This window comes from Neopsephotus bourkii, unplaced genomic scaffold, assembly GCF_033783945.1.
Source record: "Neopsephotus bourkii isolate Nb327-2 ecotype Australia unplaced genomic scaffold, CSIRO-AGI_Nbou_v1 NB_593, whole genome shotgun sequence".
In the NCBI taxonomy this organism is placed as follows: domain Eukaryota; kingdom Metazoa; phylum Chordata; class Aves; order Psittaciformes; family Psittacidae; genus Neopsephotus; species Neopsephotus bourkii.
Window position 1 is genome coordinate 387,775 of NW_026901094.1, and position 21,827 is coordinate 409,601.

The window sequence follows — 21,827 nt, forward strand, 5'->3', positions numbered from 1 at the left end:
GATCTGAGCTCTGGTAAGTCAACTTTCAACCTAAATCTATTCTAGGACACAAAACCAAACCGAATCCTCCTGCTGTTTGGGCATTGATAAACCCAACTGCTGCTGCACGCTCAGGTACGGCTGCTTTGTGGTAGTCATGGTGCAGAAATCCCTGCTATGGGATGTGTCTGGAAACGTGTCCCAGCTTCTGGTTACAATAAAAACCTGTCACTCTTTGGGCTTGTTACCAAGTGCAGTGAGTGAGCAGCAGGCTCAGCTGTGGAGGCAGTGGCCCAGACACAGACTGGCTGACTCTGCAGTTAGCGCAGCGCTGTTGTCAGCTCCTGCTTTGCTTTTTAAACCCCAGAGCTGCTGTTAAAAATAACCTGAAGATGTTTAATTAAAGAAGATGCTCTCTTTAGCATCACAGAATGTACCAGCAGTGGGGAGCTTCTGTACAAACTCAGAGCCACTTCTGTCGTGTCCATCATTAATACTTGTGATTGAGGGGAATCCAGCATTCTTCCCCTTCTTATGTTGGTGCATTGCTAATTCTGTTCAGTTGGTGCAATCTGGACAGCCAGTCCAGGGGCAGATCTCTGTGTCTGATGGTTTGACAGTGATGCTTTAAAATTAAACCCAGAAAAACCTCACACTTGAGCAGAGTTCAAAGACTCAAGCTTGGGTTTTCTGTGCAAACGTGCCTAATAACTTAATGCACTCAGAATCCAGTGGAAACTTTGATGTAGGCTTTTGTGTGGTTTTGTAAATCAAATAACTTTGGGCAGAAATAGCTCAGTGATGCTTTTTGGGTTGTCTGGAAGAAATAACAGCCCTCCCCTGCCCCAAAGACCCCAGACGAACACCACCAAAACAGCCCTGGGGAGGCAAAGCTGGATTTGGGACTGTTCAGATTAGTTTTTAACCTGGTGGGTGAAGGGTACATTACTGTAAGAGGTGGAAGTAGCTGTGTACTTGGAAAATACATGCTTGTTATAGGCTCTGTCACTTCTATTGCCTCTTACAGAGAGCAGAAGTGTTCTCAAACAGATAGATGTGCATGGTGGGGTCCTGCAGCATGTATGTGACTGTTTGGGACAGGGTGGAAGAGTGACTTGTAACTGACTTGTGCTTGACTTGTGGGGAGCAGCAGCCAACCCGTCCCCTGGGCCTGCCCTGCCCCATTAATGGTTCCACAGACCACCCCTTTCCCTAGTTGCAAGGCTTTACTGTGGCCCTAGACAAGATGGGTGTTCAGTGGCTCTTGCTCTGGCAGCACCCAGGGATAAAGGTTGTTTGAAGCCCTGTGCTGCTGAAGTTACAGCTGGCCCGTGCCTGGTTTTGTGTTCATTTTCTTGTGTGTGTGTACAACCCCTTTGCTATGAGGTGCAAGACCCATGAAAGCACATACATAAAGTGAAACCTTATCTTTTCCCTTTCTGATCTTCCAGATATTCTGGGTGCTTTTGCCTTCACCAGATAAACAACTCCTTGGGAGGAAGTGTGATTTCAGAGTTTCCTTTGGAAAGCACCCAGCAACCTTTGTGGGTTTGTGCTGGCCACGGCTCAGTTTAGGAGCGCTGTGTGTACTGGGGCTGGGTTTAACTTCGCTGTTAGTGGCTTCTGTTCAGGTGTCTGTGTTTGGCTCAGTTACTGAAATGTCTTTTATATTTGATGGAAACTGCCCTGCTGGAGCAGCACTGCTTGCATGATGGGAGTGACCTGGATGAGGAGTCTGCTCATACAGCGCCTCTTTCCTGTGTGTCAGACACACAAACTAGCCCTTTACCCTACACCAACTACCTGTTTCTGTTCTGTGCTTTAAATACTGCTTCTTAGCAGGAAGGTTCCACACATGCTCTTTATAAAACTGCAGCACAAGGTAAAGCAGTTCAGCATTGCTGCTTCTGCTGTTTCAGTATTGCCACCTTGTGATGGTTTTAATGCCAGTGTTAAAGCAGAGTTGTTCCTGTGCAAACTTCAGATGCTTGGGGTTTAAATTAGTTATTCTCCCTTCCAGCAACACCACCTCCCACCTGAACACACTGAGCACAGACATCACCAAGGCTTCACATCGCTGTGGAGAGGCTTCAGTTCTTACCCACTCAAGATGAAACCAGACACAAGAACCTCCTGAGGTAAGGGGTGGTTTAAGACTCATACCCTGTGTTGGATGTGTCCCCAGCAGAAATCATGGCAGGCATTTCCTGGACTGAAGGAGTCTCCAATGAGACAGATGCCAATTCCAGTGCAGAATTCCATCTGGAAGCAGACTTCCAGTATTCCTTGTTTACTGTCATCTACAGCTTCGTCTTCGTGCTGGGTCTGATAGAGAACGTGTTGGCTCTGTACCTGCTGTCCTGCAGGGTAAAGCACACTTCCCATTCCTATGTGTACATGCTCAATCTAGTTCTGGTGGACACCTTGTTTGTGTGTGTGTTACCCTTCAAAATTCATTACCACCTGAATGGGAACAACTGGATCTTTGGGGACATAGCCTGTAGGATAACTGGGACTCTGTACTACATCAACATCTGCCTCAGCATCGCCTTTTTCACCTGCATCTGCGTGGACCGCTACGTCGCAGTGTTGCATCCCTTCACCTACATCCAGATCAAGGTCATTCATTACGTGGTGGTGGTCACAGTGCTTTGGGTGGTCGCTCTGAGCATCATGGTCCCACTCATCCTCGGAGGTCCCCTCCACAACAGGGGTGCAGGGAACACAGTAGCATGTTTTGAGAACTTCACCACCAGTAGCTGGACTTCGCGCATGACAACTTACAACATCCTGGCCTTGGTGTTTGGGTTTGTGATCCCATTCTCCATCATTCTGATCAGCTACCCTCTCATTGCCAAGAGGATCTCCCGCATCAAAAGCAGCGTTCACAAGAGGAAGGCCCTGAGCACCATCTACATGATCCTGGTCATTTGTACTTTGTGCTTTCTCCCCTATCACCTCACTCACCTGCTCCACTTCCTAATGAGAATCCAGGTCATCCAGAACAAGGCATTTGCCAGCTTGATCTACAAGATGCGGAAGGTCACCCTGGCCCTGGTGAGCCTCAACTGCTGCCTTAACCCACTCCTCTACTACTTCAGCTCCTCCAGCAGGCAGTGGCACTTCAACTTCAAGCTCAGATCCAGGCCTCAAGTGGTGTTCACCATCTGTGACCAGAAACTTGGGGAGTCCTCCTATGTTTATAAACTGCATCAGAGACACGGAGATGGAATCAACTGAGCTGCTCAAAGTAAGTACAGTGTTCATCTTTTGAGCTGTCCCTTCAAAACCAAACCTGTAAACCTACCCTTTCTTCATACAGGGCTGTTACATCAAGGCCACACTGGAGGGAGGTGCCTAACATCTTAATACATGGATTAGCCAACCAGCAGGGTACCTGGGAGCTGTGTTCTCTGCAGTCCTGCCTAGCTCACGCTGGGTTCATGTACACTGATGTTCTGGTCTCCTTTCTGTTTAACATGAGGCTCCTCTGGAATGCCATGCAGCCCAGAAAAGGGTTATGTGAAAGAAACCAGCCTGCTGCTGGAGTGGATCAGGGCTGTCCTGCTTGGCTTTTCCCATTTTGGAGGGATCTTCCCTCCCGGGGGGCACACCAGAGCCAGCTGGGTTCACAAACTGCTTTCTGCCTGCATTCCACAGCCAAATAAGGGCTTCTCATCCCTCCTTCCCAAGGGGTGCAGGGTTTCCAGGGTTGTGCACCCGTGGGTTCAAGCTGGACATCTGTTAACACAGGTTTAGCTGATGGCAGATCCAGGTAGTTACTGGTCAGTTAACCCTGTGCAGGCCCAGCAGTGAGCAGGCTGCTCTGGCCACATGGTTGTCAAGGGAAGGCCTCAACGCCAGCACAGCTCCTCCCACAGTGCAGTCCTGTGCAACCACCACAGTTTGTGATTATAAACACAGTACCTAACCTGTCTCACCCCTTCTGTTAACAGCCACACAGCTGCTGAGAACTGCTGCAGCTTTTCCACCCTGTGAGACTGGGGGGAGAATTTATCACATGAGGGCTTCAGAGGCACCAGGAACCCACTGGCCAGGCTGATAAACTGAACAGCCAACAAGATACTGAAGATGGTGTGATCTGGTAACAGATACAGACTGTGTTCTGTTCCTTCCCACGCCACTCCCAGGCTCTGAAGCGTGTGTATGGTACTGACTGCTGAGCAGAGGAGTGCAAAGGGAAGGTGCCCTGGGGCTTGTTGACCCGGGCAGGAGGGGGGCCTGGCTCTGGCAATGGGCTGAACCCGTGTTTCCATTTCCAAATGTGCAGACTGCAGGTTGAAAGTGACACTTGGACCTGTGACTGTCGCAACAGGCATTAGGGTTTGTGGGTTATGCTGTGTTATTGGAATAGGAACTGCTGTGGACCTTGAAGGAGGGAGGGAGTGGGATCATGGGGCAGAATGGTGGGAGATCAGTGACTGTATGCATCTATATATGTTGTAACTTCTCTTTCCACAATGGATGTTCTGCCCATTGTCTGATCCAGCTGCTACTCTGCTTAAGGACAGAGGTAAGAGGGTTGGAAAATAAGCAGCATGGGTATAGGGATATGCTGGGGTCTTGGCTGATGGAAAACTGCCTATGCACGATGGTGATAAGCCATTTGGATGCTGTATTGATCAGCTAATGCTGATCACTGAAGCACTTCAGCAAGAGGAGATGGATGCACCAAGCAAACCAAGAGCAGGTGTGAAATCACTGTAATAGAGCTAAAGCTTCGTAACAAATGGCTTTTGTGAATGCATTTGTTGGGATGGGCCTGACTTGCACTAGTTATGAGTTATTGCTACCTGTAGTTTGAACCCCATAGAGTGGATCTGTGTTTAATGATGGGTCAGTGACCGACCTCCCCCTTCCTGTGTTCTGCTTTTAGCTTGGAGGAGTTAAGCATCAGTAGAAAACCTGCTCAAACTCTTCCCGAGTCCCTGTGCTTGATGGGGTTGGTAAGACAAGTGCAAATCCTGGCACTTGGAAATGGAGCTGAGGAAAGCCTCCGTGGGAGCATTAGAACAAACTAATCCTTTACCTTCCACGAGAGACTGCTGTTTTTGTCCCATTTATAGGCTATGGAGAAGCCTCCCAGCACTGGAGGGCCTGTTCCTTCCACCTAAGCACTATCTTTATGTTGTGCACAAAGGCAAAAGCTAATTCTGAGCCTCTATCCAGGAGTGCAGCTTTCCTGCAGGCTGGCAGCTGCCATGGAGGGATGTATGGGTAAGGAGATGTTACACTGCTGGGTAAAGAGCAGGGTTAGGGGTTTATTCTCTTGCCTCCATTCTAGTCTGCGTGTTAGCTGTGATGCTTTGAAAGCTCCTTGTTTCAGTGCTGAGGGTTTAAGGGAAAGGAGCTATGGGAGGGGAGAATGTTGAGCATCTCTTACAGCGTTAGCAGCACTGAAGGTGTCCTCATGACTCTAAAGCTGCACTGACCCCTGGCCCAGGTCTCCAGCGTGGTGCTGCTGAAGGGTGTGTAGGCAGGCACTGCAGTCACTGCACAGACACTGTAATTCCTTTACTAAAACAAAGCCATTAAAAAGCATTGACAGGGGAATAACCAAAATAAACCTGACTCTCTCTGAAGCCCTTGGGGGGCTCATGCTGTGCTCTGGGGGAGCCCTTTCTTCAGAAGGGAGGTGAGATAGCTGCCCAGTTCTTCATCCTAGAGAGAGCAGAACAGAGAGAGACAGGATGAAAGCAGTCATCTGCTTGACTTGGCCATGTGGGCAGTAAATTCAACTCTGGTACCTAGAAATAGACTGAAGCCATTCTAATGTTAGCAGTGTTCATAAATGGAAGCAGCCCAGGCAGCACAGATGTGTTTCTGGGTGTTCTTTCATAACATCAATGTAAAACGCCATTTGGCAAAGGAGGTGTCTGGACTTGAGGTACCTCTTTTGAGGAAAATGACCTTTTGTCTTGAAAAAGAATATAGAACCATCGATTTTCCCTTTTTTGCCCTCAAGAAGGCAGCTCTTTGCTGTAAAAAGCATCTAAAAATGTAGCCTGAGAAGTATGCTTCTGAAAGGAAGAAAGATCACACTATGTCTGATGTTACCACGAGTTTGTGTTATCCTGCTTTCTGCTTGAGTTTCACACCTAACAAATACCTCCAATCTCCTTATGGCAGTAGTGGTGTAGCTTGGATTAGAAGCTGGGTACTGCATTGTCCTCAAAACACAGATATAACTGTAATTAACTCGTAATTCAATAATTGGAAAGTACATCTTGAAGAACACCAACCTGGTAGGTCCAGGACACGAGCAGAACTTTGGTTCCTTGATCCTCTGAGTGTGCCGTGGCTTGGATAAGGATGGACTCCACTGTTATAGACCCATCAGGGAGGTGCTGCACTGAGTAATCTTTCAGGACCCTGGTAAGAGAGAAGATAGAGGATTTAGTTTGGATGGGACGTGTGCAGGCTGAAGAGTGGTCTCCCCTGTACCTTTTAATCCCAAACACCAATGTGTTCACAGTGAAGAATGGGGCTGATTGGTAACTTAGTTATTTTGGTGCTTGTATTAATCACGTAGCATTTCCTACAGAATTTATTTCTGGCTCTCATGATGTGTATGGCTCCAGGCTGAACCTTGTTCATCCAAGCAAAGGACTGCTCAAAACTGACCACCTGCCCATAGGAAGTGTGTAAGGCTCATGTGCTACAACTACTGAATAGCTTTAAGAGGTGTCTTGACCCTACACTTGATACTGTCTCTCTAAACAATTGTACTAACTTCAGGTAGAAGCAGCAGTGAGAGCAGCAAGCCAACAGGAACAAAGATTTGGGGTGTTCTGCCTATGGCCTGGTAAAGACCAGGAGCTGGAAGTGATGACCACTGCTCTGGTTATGGGATCTACACAGACTCAAATCGAGAGCAGCTGAGTCTTTGGGGCTGCAGAGACTTTTCTCCTTGTAACTCGGGGGCTGCAGAAAGGAGGAAGCATTTGAACTGATCACTCTTAATGCAGGTGGGTCCAAGTGCATGCCTGTGGGGGAGCACCACAGGGAGGTAAGGCTGGCCTCACCCTTTGAGGTGGTTGTACACACGCAGCACGGTCTCGTGCTCCTTCCGCGGGTCCTGGATGTGGACGCGGCAGGTGAAGCGCAGCTGATGCTCCGCCAGGCCCAGCTCCTTCAGAGCCTGCTCGGGGGAAAGCAGGCGGAAGCTCTGCAGAGGGGGAAGCACAAACCATTACAGGGTGTTTGTGGAGCTCTGATCCTCCCCTGTGGACACACTGGTGCGTGTCCCTCACTGGGAAGCCCAGCAGTAACATCGCTCCCTTTCAGCCTCTGAACTGTCTCAGCACGTCTTGGGCAATCAGTAACAGCGAGGCACGAGCCTGTGACAGGCAGTGAAGGTAAAGGTAAGGTGGTGGCAGGATGCCCACCTCAAATGCCATATCAATTCTTTAGTTCCCAAAATCAATGTGAGAATCTTTTTACTTACGTTATCCTTCATCATTAATGTGCCATGCATGAGCTTTGGCTTCTTGACATCTGGTAAGAGACCTAAACCAAGGCCAAAGAAAGAAAGAGACCATGGTTAATGATGAAGTACCTACTTTTCACACAGACACCTGCTATAGGACTTAACAGTTTGGATTTCTGAGTCTTGCTGAGCTTCAGACTAGTGTTTTACATCTCCGTTCTCCTGTTGAAGTGCATGGTGCTTAAACCATCACCAGAACTTTAGACACAGAAGCCATGCTCAGTGATACAGACCTGCTGCCTCTTCCCACATCCCCTCCTGGTCTGAGAGGTTTCAGATTTGTCTTATTTTTCAGAATTTTCTTAAATATATTTTAACTTTATAAAATGTATCCAATTTTATAAACCTTATAAAAAGGTTTAGCAAAGCAGTTCAGACCTAGCGAGTAAAAACTTGCATGGACTTCGTTTCATAGCAATGGGCAATGAGCAGCCACCAAGGGAGTGTGTGTTTGTTACTGAACATTACTGATCACACACTCACAGCACAGTGGCTGCTGTGTGTCACAGGAAGCCCTCCCAACCTCTAAATGCTGATAAAACCTCTTCTTGTACAGGAAGCTCTGTTGTAAGTCCTCATAGCTGTTCCCAGTATATCGCTATTGCCACCTAATACAAGTACACCACGGTGGCAGGGCCCGACAGATGAAATTCTTGGTTGACAGTGTGTCACCTATGGCCGTTTCTCTCTTCAGGAGTCCCAGGGATATGTCCACAGGAATGCTGGGGTTGGTGAATATTGTTGTGGTCTCTCCATTGGCAGGCATGTAGCAGCTGACATCTGCAATGTACAGAACCTGTGTTAGGACAGCGGCTGCTGCAGCGGTTCCAAACCTGGACCAGGGATCTGTGAGCAGATGGAGCTGAGATTTATGGCAGAAGAATACTGCAGCTGTGTGGAAGAGGCTGAAAAGCACAACTGCTGCTCAGGCACCTTTACCAGAGCCACCAAACAAACCCCTGTGAGCCCAGCTGGCCTGAACAGAACAGACTGCACCAGAACCGCCTGCCCTCCGATGCTGACAGAACACTGCAGGCAGTAAGTAATCATCCAGTGTGAATTCTAGCCTTTCCCTACTGATTCCTTGCAAGTCAGCTGTTTCCAAGGAATTATGTCTTTTCCTGCAGCTCGTTCCCCTTAACTAAAGTTGCTGAAGTTACAGTTTCAGATGTACCCTGCCTGCCTTGGCTGGTAATACGATTATGAGCTTCTATGATTCCAATACAAATTCACTAACTGAATAATGATACATTAATGATAAGCTATATCTAATATAATGATACAATGATAAGCTGTATCTCATATAATGATACAATAATGATAAGCTATAATGATACAAACATCACAGAACAACTTGAACTTCAAGTCCAAATGGGCATTAAGAGTTAAATGGGCTTAACCTGTTAAATAAGGTATGTTATGGATACTAGTTTCCTGAGGATGACTGGTCCTGTAAATTACATTACACCTAATTCTGTGCTGAGGTCCAGTGGATTAAATTTAAAGCCAGGCTGGACAGAGGGGCTTGGAGCAAGCTGCTCCAGTGGAAGGGGTCCCTGCCCGTGGCAGGGGTTGGGACTGGAGGAGTTTTAAGGTCCCTTCAACCCAAACCAGGCTGGGATTCTATAAAACCTGTGACCTTTACTGCCTGCTTTCTGCCCCCACTCCCTCTTCAGTACCAGCACCATACGTACGAAATTCCTGTTCTATTTTCTGCTTCAGAAACTCCATTTTCTTGGCTTCCCCGTGGACCAGGAGAACATTCCGAGGCTCAGCCTGGCGAATCAGCTGCATGATCCCCTTGGCATCTGCATGCGCACTGAAGGACATGTACTCCACCTGCATCTTCACTTCCAGCTGTGGAGGAGCAGAAAGCACAGACTGTGCATCTGGAACAGTGCGTGTAACACACACAGACAGACCACAACTCCTACTGAATTTAGTTTAAAGAAGGAAACAGAACTGAGTTTCCCAATGGATTGGGAATGAACCTCATTTCCCGGTGAAGTGAGGCTGGAGTCAGAGCTGCTTGGCAGCAGATGCTGAATATGATGCTGCACAGAAAAGCTTTTAATAAGTTAAGGGCTCAAAGTACCCAGTTTCAGAGCACAAGACTTGTAGCACATTTGCCAAAACAAATCAATACTGAAGGAGAGCTGGTATCAGTTTAATGCCACCATCTGCCTAAAAATGTATACTTTTTACCTGACTTAATGGGGCCTAATTATTAATCAGTATAAATATGCCCTGAGAAAAGCTTATGGCAGAAAAAGACAAGGTGGTGGCAATGCAAAGGGGAACCCCCCCAGTCCAATACCAAAGAAAATGTCCCTTGGGTGTTTTCCATGCTGTATGTGGCACATTCCCATTACGTGGGCATGGTGTTTAACTGCCACCTCCAGTTCTGAAGAACTTCCCCCAGATGATCCCCCTTGAAAATCAAACCTACTATTTGCCTTCCTTCCATCTCCAGCTTGCGCTGCCCACTCAGGATCTTGTGGCCTACGGTTCCCTGCACGCAGTAGCCAGGCATGATCACCTGAGGAGGAGAGCAGAAATGCTCCAGACACGCACAGACACATGGACTGTGTTGTTATCATAACCACATCAGCATTATGCAGTTGTGGATGTAAGTTTGTGTTCTTCCCATTTAGACAGAACCATCCTCTGCCCCCAGCTGGTTCTCTGCAGGACTCATGTCATGTAAAGAGGAAAACCTTTCCTGCAACATTTGTTCTTATCACAACCACTCATATGATAATACATATGGTATGATCAAATATAAAATATGATATATATCATTATATATATACCCATCATATCCTATTATAACATTAAATTATGATATTTGATAGCTTATGCCATTTTATATTATGATCTACAATAGGTGATGAGATTATATGATAGAATACAATAGAATGTAACAGAATATAATAGCATATGCTAGGATATATATTTATAGAATATCATATGATATAACAAATTATAGTAGACTATGATATATATGAAATGATAGGGTATAGTAGAATATGATATAGTATAATATACCACATATATCATACTCTATTGGATTCTGTTACATTCTATTACATTGTATCATCTCATATCATATTCTAGTTTAGCATATCATATAAATTTATGTCATATTATGTCATCATATCTTATATAATGTAATAAATATCATTGTTACATTCAGTAGCATTCTATTACATTCTGTTATATTCTATCAGATTCTGTTATATTCTTAAACGCTATCATATTCTGTTATATGCTATTATACTCTGTCATTCTACAACGTTGTTACACTCTATCATAATTATTGTAATCTGTTATATTAGCCTATCATAGTCTGTTATATCCTGTAACATTCTAGCATATTCAGTTACATTGTTATATTCTATCATAGAATATCTTCTATCACATTCAGTTATATTCTGTTAGTCTGTCAGATTCAATCATATTCTGTTAGATTTTATCATATTCAGTTGGATTCTGTCAGATTCTCTAACATTCAATTATTCTGTTAAGATTATACCATATTCTATTATATTGTTACATTCAATTATATTCTGTCAGATTCTATAATATTATGTTGCATTCTGAAAAAGCAATCATTGTTATAGTTTATCAGCTTCTGTTACATTCTGCCATACTCTGTTACATTCTATTATATTCTATCAGCTAGTCTGTTACGTTCCATTATATTACATTCTATGATCTTCTATTACCTTCTATTCTGTTACGATAGTATCTAACATGATACAATATAATGTAACATATAATATATGCAATATGATCTAGATATCTTGATATACCATGGCAGGGTGGTTAGAACTAGATGATCCCAAGGTCCTTTCCAATGTATTACGGTTCTCTGTATAATATGATAATATAATGCATATAATGTTATCATATTAATATAAAACATCACAGAAGGAAACAGGATTTCTCACCATATTCTTTTCATTCCCAGCCCATTTCCTGAAGATCTGAAGGGACTGTCCTGCATGGAGCATGCCAGGGGTTGCAAACACCACCTGCAATTCAAAGATGCATCAAGAATCACCACAGGAACCAGGGGGTTCTCCCATTAAATACCCTGAAACTGTGGAGACTATCCAGTGATGCCCATTGGAGCACATTAACTACATCTCCTGCTTTGTCCAATTGTCACATCAGTTCAACTGCTTTGTAGGAGATTCTGTGAGCATCCACAGTGTGCTAAGAACTTCAGATGGTTTTATCTTGGTCCTGTTCCTCTTTCAGCTGCTGCCTAAGACACCTGTCAGAAATAAAGCCAGTAATAAGAGATCTGTGTTGGAAAGGCTCATGCCCACCTACCATGGGCCCTGGGTTGTCTGCAAAGGCCCGGTCAAAGGCTTTGATGTGTTTGAATTCAAACATGTTCCTCTGCACAAAGGTTTTCCGAATCTTCTGGTTGGTCCAGGTGATGAAGAGCTTGTAGTAGTGATTGGCCTTCTCTGTCAGGCCTGTGGAGAAGTAAATTGGAGCCTTCAAGTTCATCCTTTCCCTGTAGGAAGAACAGTTCCAGATACCAGTGAGGGACTAATGAGCATCCCAGCTATCCAGTGCTGGAAGTCCATAAACCTATGAAGTCTCCCTAGGCTTTGTGCACATACCCTACTCTCAGTGAGGTACATGATAAAACAGTTGTATACAAATGCCAACACTGCCACATCCCTGTGCATTAACTTACTACAGAGTAGCTTTAATCTAATTTTCCTTCCACCCACTGCAGCCACCTTTCCATTACAAATATTAATCATTCTGCTAGGGGTTTTAATACCAAATGATAATGCTCATAATTACACATTATATGTAAGTCTCATATCCATCCTTTGCCCTGCTCCCCTGAAGACAGTTTTACAGTGCAGCAAAGATGCAATCCATGGTTTAAAGGACTGTAAACTGATCCAGAGTGGTTGGGGAGTAGTGGAGAATGACCAGGGAGAAAGAAATGGTTAACTTGCTGCTTAGAGTCAGCAATGCTGGGAAGTAAATGGGAAGAAGTAATTCCATAATCAACCACCAATCCTATGTCCTAAACAGACACGAAAGGAGGACAAAAAGGAGGTGGGACATGCAAAAAACCCGCACTCACCAGAAGGTTTCCAACAAAATGCACAGTTCCTGGGCACGTCCAAGGGCAAAAACAGGGATGAGAACCTGCAATTGAGGGATGATTTAGTCTGTGAAAGCCAGACTGTGTGTAAACGGTTATCAGTTCTGAACAAGTCCCTCTCACTGGCTGAGACTCTCTTTCCTTTCCACAACTGAGGTACTGAAGCATCGTTTACTGGGTGATAAAAGTGTGTGTCTTCCATGCACTTGGAGGGGCTTATGGTAACAGAACAGTGCTGAACACCATGCAGCAGGATACTGAACAGACCTGGCTACACTGGAGAGCATTCCTGATGAAGTTTAAAAGCAGTAATAAAACACTTTTAGTTCCTTAATTTACAGGACCAAGAGGATGTTTCAGGGTTCGGATGCAGATCAGTTTTGCCTTTATCCTCCATATTTGCAGAGTGTAAGCACAGCATTTCCCTACCTGCCTCATGAACTCAGCCTGGTTTCTTGGTGCAGTTTAAGTGTTCAATAGTCTCTATTTTAAAATACAGATGGGGGAATACAAAAGTGCCTTTGGTTTCAGGTAGTGGTGTCATGTAGGTGCCCAAGTTAATCAGTAGGGAACAAGAGCTTCACAAAGGAAAACCCCCATCACTTAGGTTATCAACCCTCGGTACCTTTCCTCCTCTTTCCACAGTCTCATGAACTTTCTTCAGGAAGTCTCTTTCTCTGCAGCGCTTGGAGTCTCGGATGGTTGTGGCATAGGTGGATTCAGTGATAAGTAAATCCGGGCGACACTTATCGATCCAGGCAGCACTAGAACAAGAGGAATTCAATCAGATGAAGAGCTGGTGTGTGGCATTTCTGAGCCATGGAGAATGGCGCAGGCTCATCTGCAGACAAGAGAACAGGTACACAGATGTGCATCAGCCTGCCCAAAGTCACAGAACAGACTTGAAAAGCCAGTCTTCTACTTGCTTTAAATGCATTGAGATAATACTCTAAATATCACTGATAATATAAATCTCTCATATGCACCAGTAAAATTAAATGAACATCAAAATCTGTGATTGTCACTCTAAAAACTAAACGCATTTAGAAGATATCATGACCAGAAAATGTTTTAAACACAGAAGTCCTATTATTATACAGCCTTAAAAACGTATTATTATGATCATACAGAAGAAGGTCTATGCGGAAGACTCAATGTAATCCATTCACTAAACGTTCCAGTCTCCTAACAAAGAATCAGTGCTGAAAGCCCCTGGTATGAACAGCATACAGCAATACCCACAGTTCAGCAACTCAGCTTCCTACTTACCCTAAATGTCTGTCTGGTGTCATGTTATAATCACCCTAATGGAAGAGGAGAATTCCATTAACATTCTCTAAGCAATGACACAGGGCAGTAGAAGGGGTCTGTATTTAGTTGTATATACTCACAGTGTACACGACCGACTCGCACCCAACCTTGATCTGGAACATGGCTGCTCCCAGTACGTGGCCTGCGTAGTAGGCCTTGATCTCCAGCTCCTCATCCACCTGCACCAGGAGGCAAACACTGTGTTAGTGCAAACACCTCGGAGAAACCCAAACCCGCTCTGCCTTCCCCAACCACCCCGCTGGTACAACCCATGAGGGTGCAGAAGCCATCACTCACCTGCACTGTCTGGTGCAGATGCACAGCAACCACTTTTTTCATGCAGTCTTTAATCATTTGGGAAGTGAAGAAGTTGGTTTCCCCTTTCTTGTCTACAGTAATTTTCCTGTAGTCCTCCAGCAGGATGGGGCAGATGGCCTTGGTAGGATGTGTCATGTAAATGGGCCCATCATAACCCACCATCTCACTGAAATAGGGTAAAGCTCCACAGTGGTCCAGGTGGAAGTGGCTGCAAAAAGACACAGAGGATAAAGGATGCACAGGAACCCAGCCTGCCTGGTTCTTGGCTCCTCAGGTTTTTAAATGGCCAAATGTCAGTGACCAGCTCACAACAGGCTTGGGTTGCTAGGGACAGTGCACAAAGCGTTCCCATTTCCCATCTGAGCTCTGCCAGGGAAGGCAGGGACCTGTCTCACCTGATGATCACGCAGTCCAGGAAGTCCGTCAGCCTCCCATTCTGGGTGATGTAGGAGAAGTCAGGAAAGCGCCTCTGCAGAGACATGAAAAACCGAGTTACCCATTGTAACACAAACCCAGCTACTATCATGCTACTAACCCAACACAACAACCATGTGTAACCCAACACAATGACTGTGTGTACCCGAACACAATGACTGTGTGTAACCCAACACAACAACCACGTGTAACCCAACACAACGACTGTGTGTACTCCAACACGACTGTGTGTACCCCAACACAATGACTGAGTAACCCAACACAACTGTGTGTAACCCAACGACTAACCCAACACAACCGTGTATAACCCAATGACTATGTGTACCCCAACATGACCGTGTGTACCCCAACACGACCGAGTAACCCAACACAACTGTGTGTAACGCAACGACTGTGTACCCCAACATGACTGTGTGTACCCCAACACAATGACCACGTGTAACCCAACACGACTGTGTAACTCAACGCAACTGTGTGTAACCCAACACAACCGTGTGTAACCCAACATGACAACCGTGTGTACCGCAACACGACTGCATGTACCCCAACACAACAACCGTGTGTAACCCAACGACTGTGTCTACCCCAACACAACAACTGTGTGAATGACCCGAAACACTGGGAACGTGCCCTATGGAGCATTTATGTGCAGAGAGAGTCAAAGAACAGGAGGGGGGCAACCAGAGGAGAGACCTTGCAGACAAACAAATTACAGCCAGGTTTATGTTCAGCTTTAGCTCACCCATGGGCACTAAGGCAGGAAGCCTCCAAACCTTTCCTACAGTGGCACAGTTGCTTTAACTCTGTCTCATCTTACACAATAGTTCTGCCATTATTCCTCTCGTCTAATTTCAGGTGGCTGAACATCAGGAGTTATTTCCTAGCTCTCTCTAAAGCATCAGAGATGGTGGTGCAGATCCCACAAGTAATTCACTGCCCATGACCAAGCATCATGTCAAGAGCAGACTAACTACTGACAGCAGTAATGCTTTCAAGCACAGAAGGTGCCTGCCCATATGAAATACAGAAAGACCCAAGCCACCTGAAGGCAGCATTCACAGCTTGCTGCGTGTACTTCCACAGCCCAGGGAAAGGGTGGCCGGACGGTGGCACTTCACAGCCCAGGAATACACAAGGGGATGCACCTCTTGCACAGAAGGCTTTGAAGGGGCAATACTTCATTCTCTGCCATAACTCAGCTCCAGCAGTGGCTGGTAGCAGCCCAGGGACACCCACCTTGCTATTATCACCCCTGTGACACATTGGATGAGCCAGGCAGTGTTCAAGTAAAAGGGAACAACAGTGGAACACTGACCCAAGAGCTGGGAACAGGCAGGCACATGCACCTGGAGAGCATCTCCCCACCTCATCCAGGCTTCTCCATACTCACATCATCGTTGTAGCCCATGTGCATGCCGCAGTCCAGCATTACGTTCTTCCCAGCAATAGACACGAGGATACAGCTGCGGCCCACATCCTGCCCAGCTCCTGGACCAGACACAAGTAAGAAACCTCTGCTGTATCCGCAGTCACTTCAGGAGAGCAGCACTAAAGGGCCATGAACACCTCGTAGCCCTTTCCCAGCGCAGGAAAAGGCTCCATCCCTTCTTCCAAGCAGATGTGCCAGAGGGCAGCTAACATGAACTGGTCTGTCCCATTCCCTGGGCTCACAAGAGACCGTCCACTTCCAAACCTGCAGTAAATGCAGATGGATCCAGCCCGGAGCAGTTCAGGGCAGGACATGGCTGCTCTCTGCCCACCGCTTCAAGAGCAGGGTTTAGGATGGAACTCAAGGCTCCCAGGGCTCTGCACCTCCCCAGGGACTCTGCCTCCCACCGCAAGCACCAGAGACCTTCATTAAGCTCCAGTTATGCCCATACCAAGCTGGAAAGCTGCCTGTGAGGGTACAGCAGCACATCCTCTGCCCTCTCAGTATGTGAATGCATCCCAACGGATTCCATGCAACCCACAGAGGACAAAAGGGGGGGGAAAGACAGCAGTGTGCTTCCTGTGGATCTTCAGCACTGTTCAGTGAATGGATTACCTGTTCTGTACAACACACTGACTCCTTTCCTAGTGTGTATTAATCACAGAATAGTTTGGGCTGGAAAGGACTTTAAGATCACCCAGTTCCAACCCCCTGCCATGGGCAGGGACACCTCACACTATAAACCATGGCACCCAAGGCTCTGTCCAACCTGGCCTTGAACACTGCCAGGGATGGAGCATTCACAACCTCCCTGGGCAACTCATTCCAGTGCCTCACCACCCTCACAGGAAAGAATTTCCTCCTTCTATCCAATCTAAACTTCCCCTGTTTCAGTTTGAACCTGTTACCCCTTGTCCTATCACTACAGTCCCTAATGAAGAGTCCCTCTCCAGCATCCCTATAGGCCCCCTTCAGATACTGGAAGGTTGCAATGAGGTCTCCATGCAGCTTCTCTTCTCCACGCTGAACAGCCCCAACTCTCTCATTGAACCCTGTAACTAAAACAGAGCCATTGGGGCTGTTGGAGCCTTGCTTGGAAGCCGGGAGGAGGCCAACTAACCGCTGACAAGGCTCGGGCGGGCACACTGCTCACCCATACAGGACACACGGCGCCGTGCACCCAGCGCCGCGGCCAGCCCCGGCGGCACACGGGGGTCCTGTGGGCTCCGCAGGGCCAGGTTCCCAGCGTCCCTGCCCCAGCACTTACCCAAAGGGGTCACTTTTATCTCCGGCATCTGAACTCGATTCACATCCCGTGCGGGACGGCACAAATCACCTCACAAACAGCCGCCATAAGGCCCCATCACCGCCGCCGCCACCTCAACCGCTCCTCAGCACCAGGCCGCAGGTTCCTGGCTGCTTCCTGCAGGGACGAGAGAAGACACAATGAGCCTCACGCAGGGGCCACTGCCGGCCCCTCTGAGCCCACCCCGCTCGGCTCCGCACCCCGGAGCTCCCGGCCCGGCCCTGCCCTCACCCCTCGGCCCTCCCGGCGGCTCGGGCCCTGCTCCCCATCTCCTCTGAGCGCATGCGCGGCGCAGGCTCCGCCCCGCAGTGATGGGGCCATGGCGGCGCCGGCCGCGTTCAGCCTGCGGGAGGTGCTGGGCGCCTTCGAGGCCTGCGTGACGGAGCAGCGGGAGGTGCTGCTCGGGCCCTACCTGCGCGGCTGGCGGGGGCTCATCCGGTGAGTGCCGGCGGCGGGGGCGGCTGTCACGGCCCCGCTGCCGCCGCCGCCCGTAACGCTGTGTCCGCTGCAGGTTCCTGCACAGCCTGGGCGCCGTCTTCTCCTTCATCTCCAAGGACGCGGAGGCCAAGGTGCAGCTGATGGAGGGGTACTGCTGCGGCGAGCGGCGGGAGCGGTACGTGTCCCTGCAGTCCATGGTGCAGTACGAGCTGGCCAGCGGCCTGGTGGACCTGCACAAGCGGTCGGGCCGGCCCGATTCCGGCTGCCGCACGGTGCTGCGGCTCCACCGCGCCCTGCGCTGGCTGCAGCTCTTCCTGGAGGGGCTGAGGACGGGCGGGGAGGACTCGCGGCCGTCCGCGATCTGCACGGACTCGTACAACGCCTCCCTGGCCGCCTTCCACCCCTGGGTCATCCGCAAGGCCGCCACCGTGGCCTTCTGCGCGCTGCCGCCGCGCAACGCCTTCCTGGAGACCATGAACGTGGGCTCGGCCGAGGAGGCCGTGGCCGTGCTGGGGGAGGCCTTGCCCCACATCGGCGCCGTCTACAGCATCACCCAGGAGCTGTTCGCGCAGCACCGGCTGCTCGAGCTGCCCTAGGGCCGCTCGGGAGCCGCGTCCCGACGGGAGCAGGGTGGCAGCGATGCTTGCACGGGCAGGCGGGGTCGGGGTCGCATTCCCTTTCCTTTCCCACTGTGGAGCTCTTGAGGATACCTCACTTTGTAAGAGCACACACACCTCCTGGTTCTGTATGTGTGTGTCTGTGTTGGCTCTGCAGGAAGAGAAACACAGTGTGCTCATGGGATAGAATAGCCTATGGTGGAACAGACCTTAAAGATGCTCTGGGTCCAGCTCCCCAGCGGGTCTGGGTTTGCTTTTTCTTTAAGCCAAACTCTGCAGCTGCAGCAGCTTCCGTGCACCGACGCCAATAGCTGGGCCATTGAGTGGCAGCACAGCTCCAGGAGCGGTGGCTGAGCACATCCGCTCCCCCTGAGCTCACGCTGGTTACAAGCTGTTTGCCCCCTCTTTTGCTTTAGCCTTGGAAACAGAGCCCTGAGCGATGCATGGCTGAAAGGAAGCGCTTTTCCATGTGGTCACAGACTCATTTGCTTACTGCTGCTCATCCTGTGTGCCCCGAGCTGAAGGAGGAAAGGGTGCTCTGTGAGACGGTTCCTCTTGGTGCACAGAGCCATTAAGCAGGATCTTCCTTCCCTGTAGCTTCCCCTGCCCATTCATCTCTGCTTTATGCACCTTGTGATGTAGAACAGCTTTAGCAGGTAGTCAGTCCTGCCCGTCCGGCCACGCTCCTAAATGTGCTCTCATTAATTCTGCTTAATGAATGTGTCAGTCTCATTAATTCTGCTTAATGAATGTGTCAAACGCTCACAAAATAACTTCTCTGCTTGGCTGGGGGCAAATCTGAACTGGGAGTCACTGCTCTGGGAGGCTCCTATTGCAAATCACTGTATGTAATCGCCAGTGTGTGTGCATATACACACCGCCAAGTATGTGGAATAGAGTTTGCTTCAGCTTTCTAAATGCTGGAAAAGCACTCCAGGATGTGAGGAATACCTGGGGGAAGAGGGGGAATCTCACAGGAGTTGATTGTGTCTCAGTAGAGCCATTGTGGCCTGCTGGAACAGCAGGGATTCAGGAAATCACGGTTACCTCATGGAGATTAAACTGACTGGACATTAAATTGTGTGAATCACACCGTGCTTCTGCAGTGTCCTTTGTAGAGCGCTTGCTGGGTTTGGGGTGTTGGACGGAGCAAGACTCGGGGTTCCCCATTCGGGCCTTGTCCTTCACTAGCAGAGTCTGTTTCACTGGGTGGCCAGATATGGACCCATCAGGAGTAACCCAGATGTGGACCCATCAGGAGTAACCCAGGTGAAGCCAGATGCTGTGCACTGAGCTCCTGTTCTGACTGCTCCCATCTGCCAACGCTGTCCTTTGCCTGAGGATAGGAAGTGGAAGTTCCTTGTATGTCCTACCAGGAGGTTCATTCGTTCTGCTGTGAACACACAAATACTATTCCCTTTCTGCTAAGATCACCTTAAAACAATTAAACAGCTCCATAGGATAAATCCATGTATTAAAATGGGGCAGTTCCATGGTACAGACTACAAAACATTGGGCCTCGCTTGCTGTCTGATAGAGATGCAGGTGGTATTTCACCTGTGTCATGTACTAAATGCCTTAAGCTATGTCAGCTAATGTCTGTCAAGTGGAAAGAATGGCTCTGCTCTCTTTAGGTTTAATGCAGAAATGGGAGTTACAGCCACATGGGAAAACTGCTTCTCCTCTTCTGAGAGAAACAGACAGTCATGTTGAGGATGAACTTGGTTCCTGCCATTAACGAATCAAACTTGCTCAGCAGGGGAAAGAACTCAGTAGTTTACATCCAGTCATTCTGGGCAAAGGATGCTCCCAGTAAAGCAGCTTTCCCCCAGCTCTCATTTACACAAGCCACTGCCTCGTGCTCATTCTGTTCCCCTGGTGCCCGGCCCTGTCTCCAAGCAGAAACCTTTTTAAGAGCCCCACTTCAGTCACCTCGGAGTAGAACTGAGGGTCCTGCACTGGGCTTTGGGCAATTCAGTCTGGAGCTTTCATGAGTGGGGCCAAATCCCACCTTCCCCTGCAGGGAGCGGTGGTACTCGAGAGCTGCAGCAGGGGACACATTCACTAGAGGGAGGTGGGATATTGTGCACACAAATCCATCACATAAACTCCGTCCTTGCCACCTGATCCCACATGGAAGCACAGATGGCTGTAAATAATTCCCTATGACTTCTACACTTTTCTCTATGCAGCTGAATTTGTGTTAGAACCTTTTACAAGTTACACAGTTAAAGCTAATACTTAAATATCCCATTAAGGGGAAGACAACCTTAAAAGGATGTCACTATAAACTTACCTACAGAACATACATAAATGTATCCATGTAACATATAGAAGCATATCATGTATATGAACATATCCATATAACATGTATGAACACATCCATAGAATGTATATGAACACATCCATATAATGTCCAACATATAATGTATATGAACACATCTATATAATGTATATGAACACATCCATAGAACATATATGGATATATCCATATAACATATATAGGAACCTACAACTATTGTTGCCTGAAGTACTCCTATACCCTTCATACATACTCTACCCTCACAGCAGCAGAGGGCCATCACTTTGCCACTATCAGCAGGTTTTGTGGTACACTATAAATATAACATAAGCCACGGTATAAATATAACATAAGCCAATAAAATGCAGCAAATGGAACTTTCCAGTTCAGAGCAAACCTGATACAATGCAAAGCGTGACACAACCTGAATCACCCCCTGTGCAGCCTGTACCCAAACCAAAGGGTTTCAACTCAAGTTACCATCCCAGCTCAGTGTGAGAAAACTTCAGATGAGGCAACAACAGCTTCCTACAGACAGCAGTAAGGTCGGGTAAGAGCCCACCTGCCTCGGAGCGCAGGGTCCCGCTCCACGTGAGTCCTTGCGGTGCTCCGAGGAAGGGCTGGTGATGCTCACGATGAGGTGACCTTGAATTAAACAGAACAACAATAAAAATGACTGCTGGGTAAGCCTCTCACCACCACCCTTTAGGTCAGGCAACACAATGTCTGCTGAGGTGCATTGAAAACCACATTATATGGTGTTCTCTCAGTGCAGGCTGCTTGCAAGTAGGGAGCACACGAGCACGCTCAGCTAACAGCAGGAGGCAATGCTGGTGAGCGATTCCTTCTCATCCTCCCTGTGTGTGATGCTTGTATGATGGTAACAGGCCCCATTCTCCTTGGCACAGCTGGATTCTGCTCCTACCCAAGCTCATTCTCCTTGGCAATGCTTTTAGATGAGCAACCCGCACAGACTGAGATCTGCTCCCACTGTTACACAAGTCCCAAACCCAGTTGTTTGGGAAAACCATCAACAGGG

The 21,827-nt window shown here is 48.0% G+C and overlaps 3 protein-coding genes across 3 annotated transcripts; 2 read left to right on the top strand and 1 right to left on the bottom strand.

Moving 5' to 3' along the window:
- On the top strand, positions 1-3,452 carry LOC133211292 (lysophosphatidic acid receptor 6-like). The gene is made up of 3 exons (XM_061351512.1): positions 1-13; positions 1,748-1,861; positions 2,000-3,452. The coding sequence occupies exon 3, from the start codon at positions 2,173-2,175 to the stop codon at positions 3,217-3,219; it is 1,047 nt and encodes a 348-aa protein (XP_061207496.1). The 5' UTR covers positions 1-13; positions 1,748-1,861; positions 2,000-2,172; the 3' UTR covers positions 3,220-3,452.
- A 2,130-nt stretch (positions 3,453-5,582) lies between these two features.
- On the bottom strand, positions 5,583-16,217 carry INTS11 (integrator complex subunit 11). Its single transcript, XM_061351489.1, has 16 exons — positions 16,087-16,217; positions 14,657-14,730; positions 14,241-14,469; positions 14,024-14,122; positions 13,902-13,936; positions 13,258-13,396; positions 12,612-12,676; positions 11,831-12,020; positions 11,443-11,526; positions 9,939-10,028; positions 9,184-9,346; positions 8,162-8,269; positions 7,448-7,509; positions 7,026-7,168; positions 6,243-6,372; positions 5,583-5,661 (listed from the first exon to the last, which is right to left on the bottom strand). Exons 1-16 carry the CDS (start codon positions 16,123-16,125, stop codon positions 5,596-5,598), a joined length of 1,716 nt encoding a protein of 571 aa, XP_061207473.1. The 5' UTR covers positions 16,126-16,217; the 3' UTR covers positions 5,583-5,595.
- Positions 16,218-17,714: 1,497 nt separating this feature from the next.
- On the top strand, positions 17,715-18,493 carry CPTP (ceramide-1-phosphate transfer protein). Its single transcript, XM_061351470.1, has 2 exons — positions 17,715-17,869; positions 17,943-18,493. Exons 1-2 carry the CDS (start codon positions 17,751-17,753, stop codon positions 18,463-18,465), a joined length of 642 nt encoding a protein of 213 aa, XP_061207454.1. The 5' UTR covers positions 17,715-17,750; the 3' UTR covers positions 18,466-18,493.
- The last annotated feature ends 3,334 nt before the right edge of the window (positions 18,494-21,827 follow it).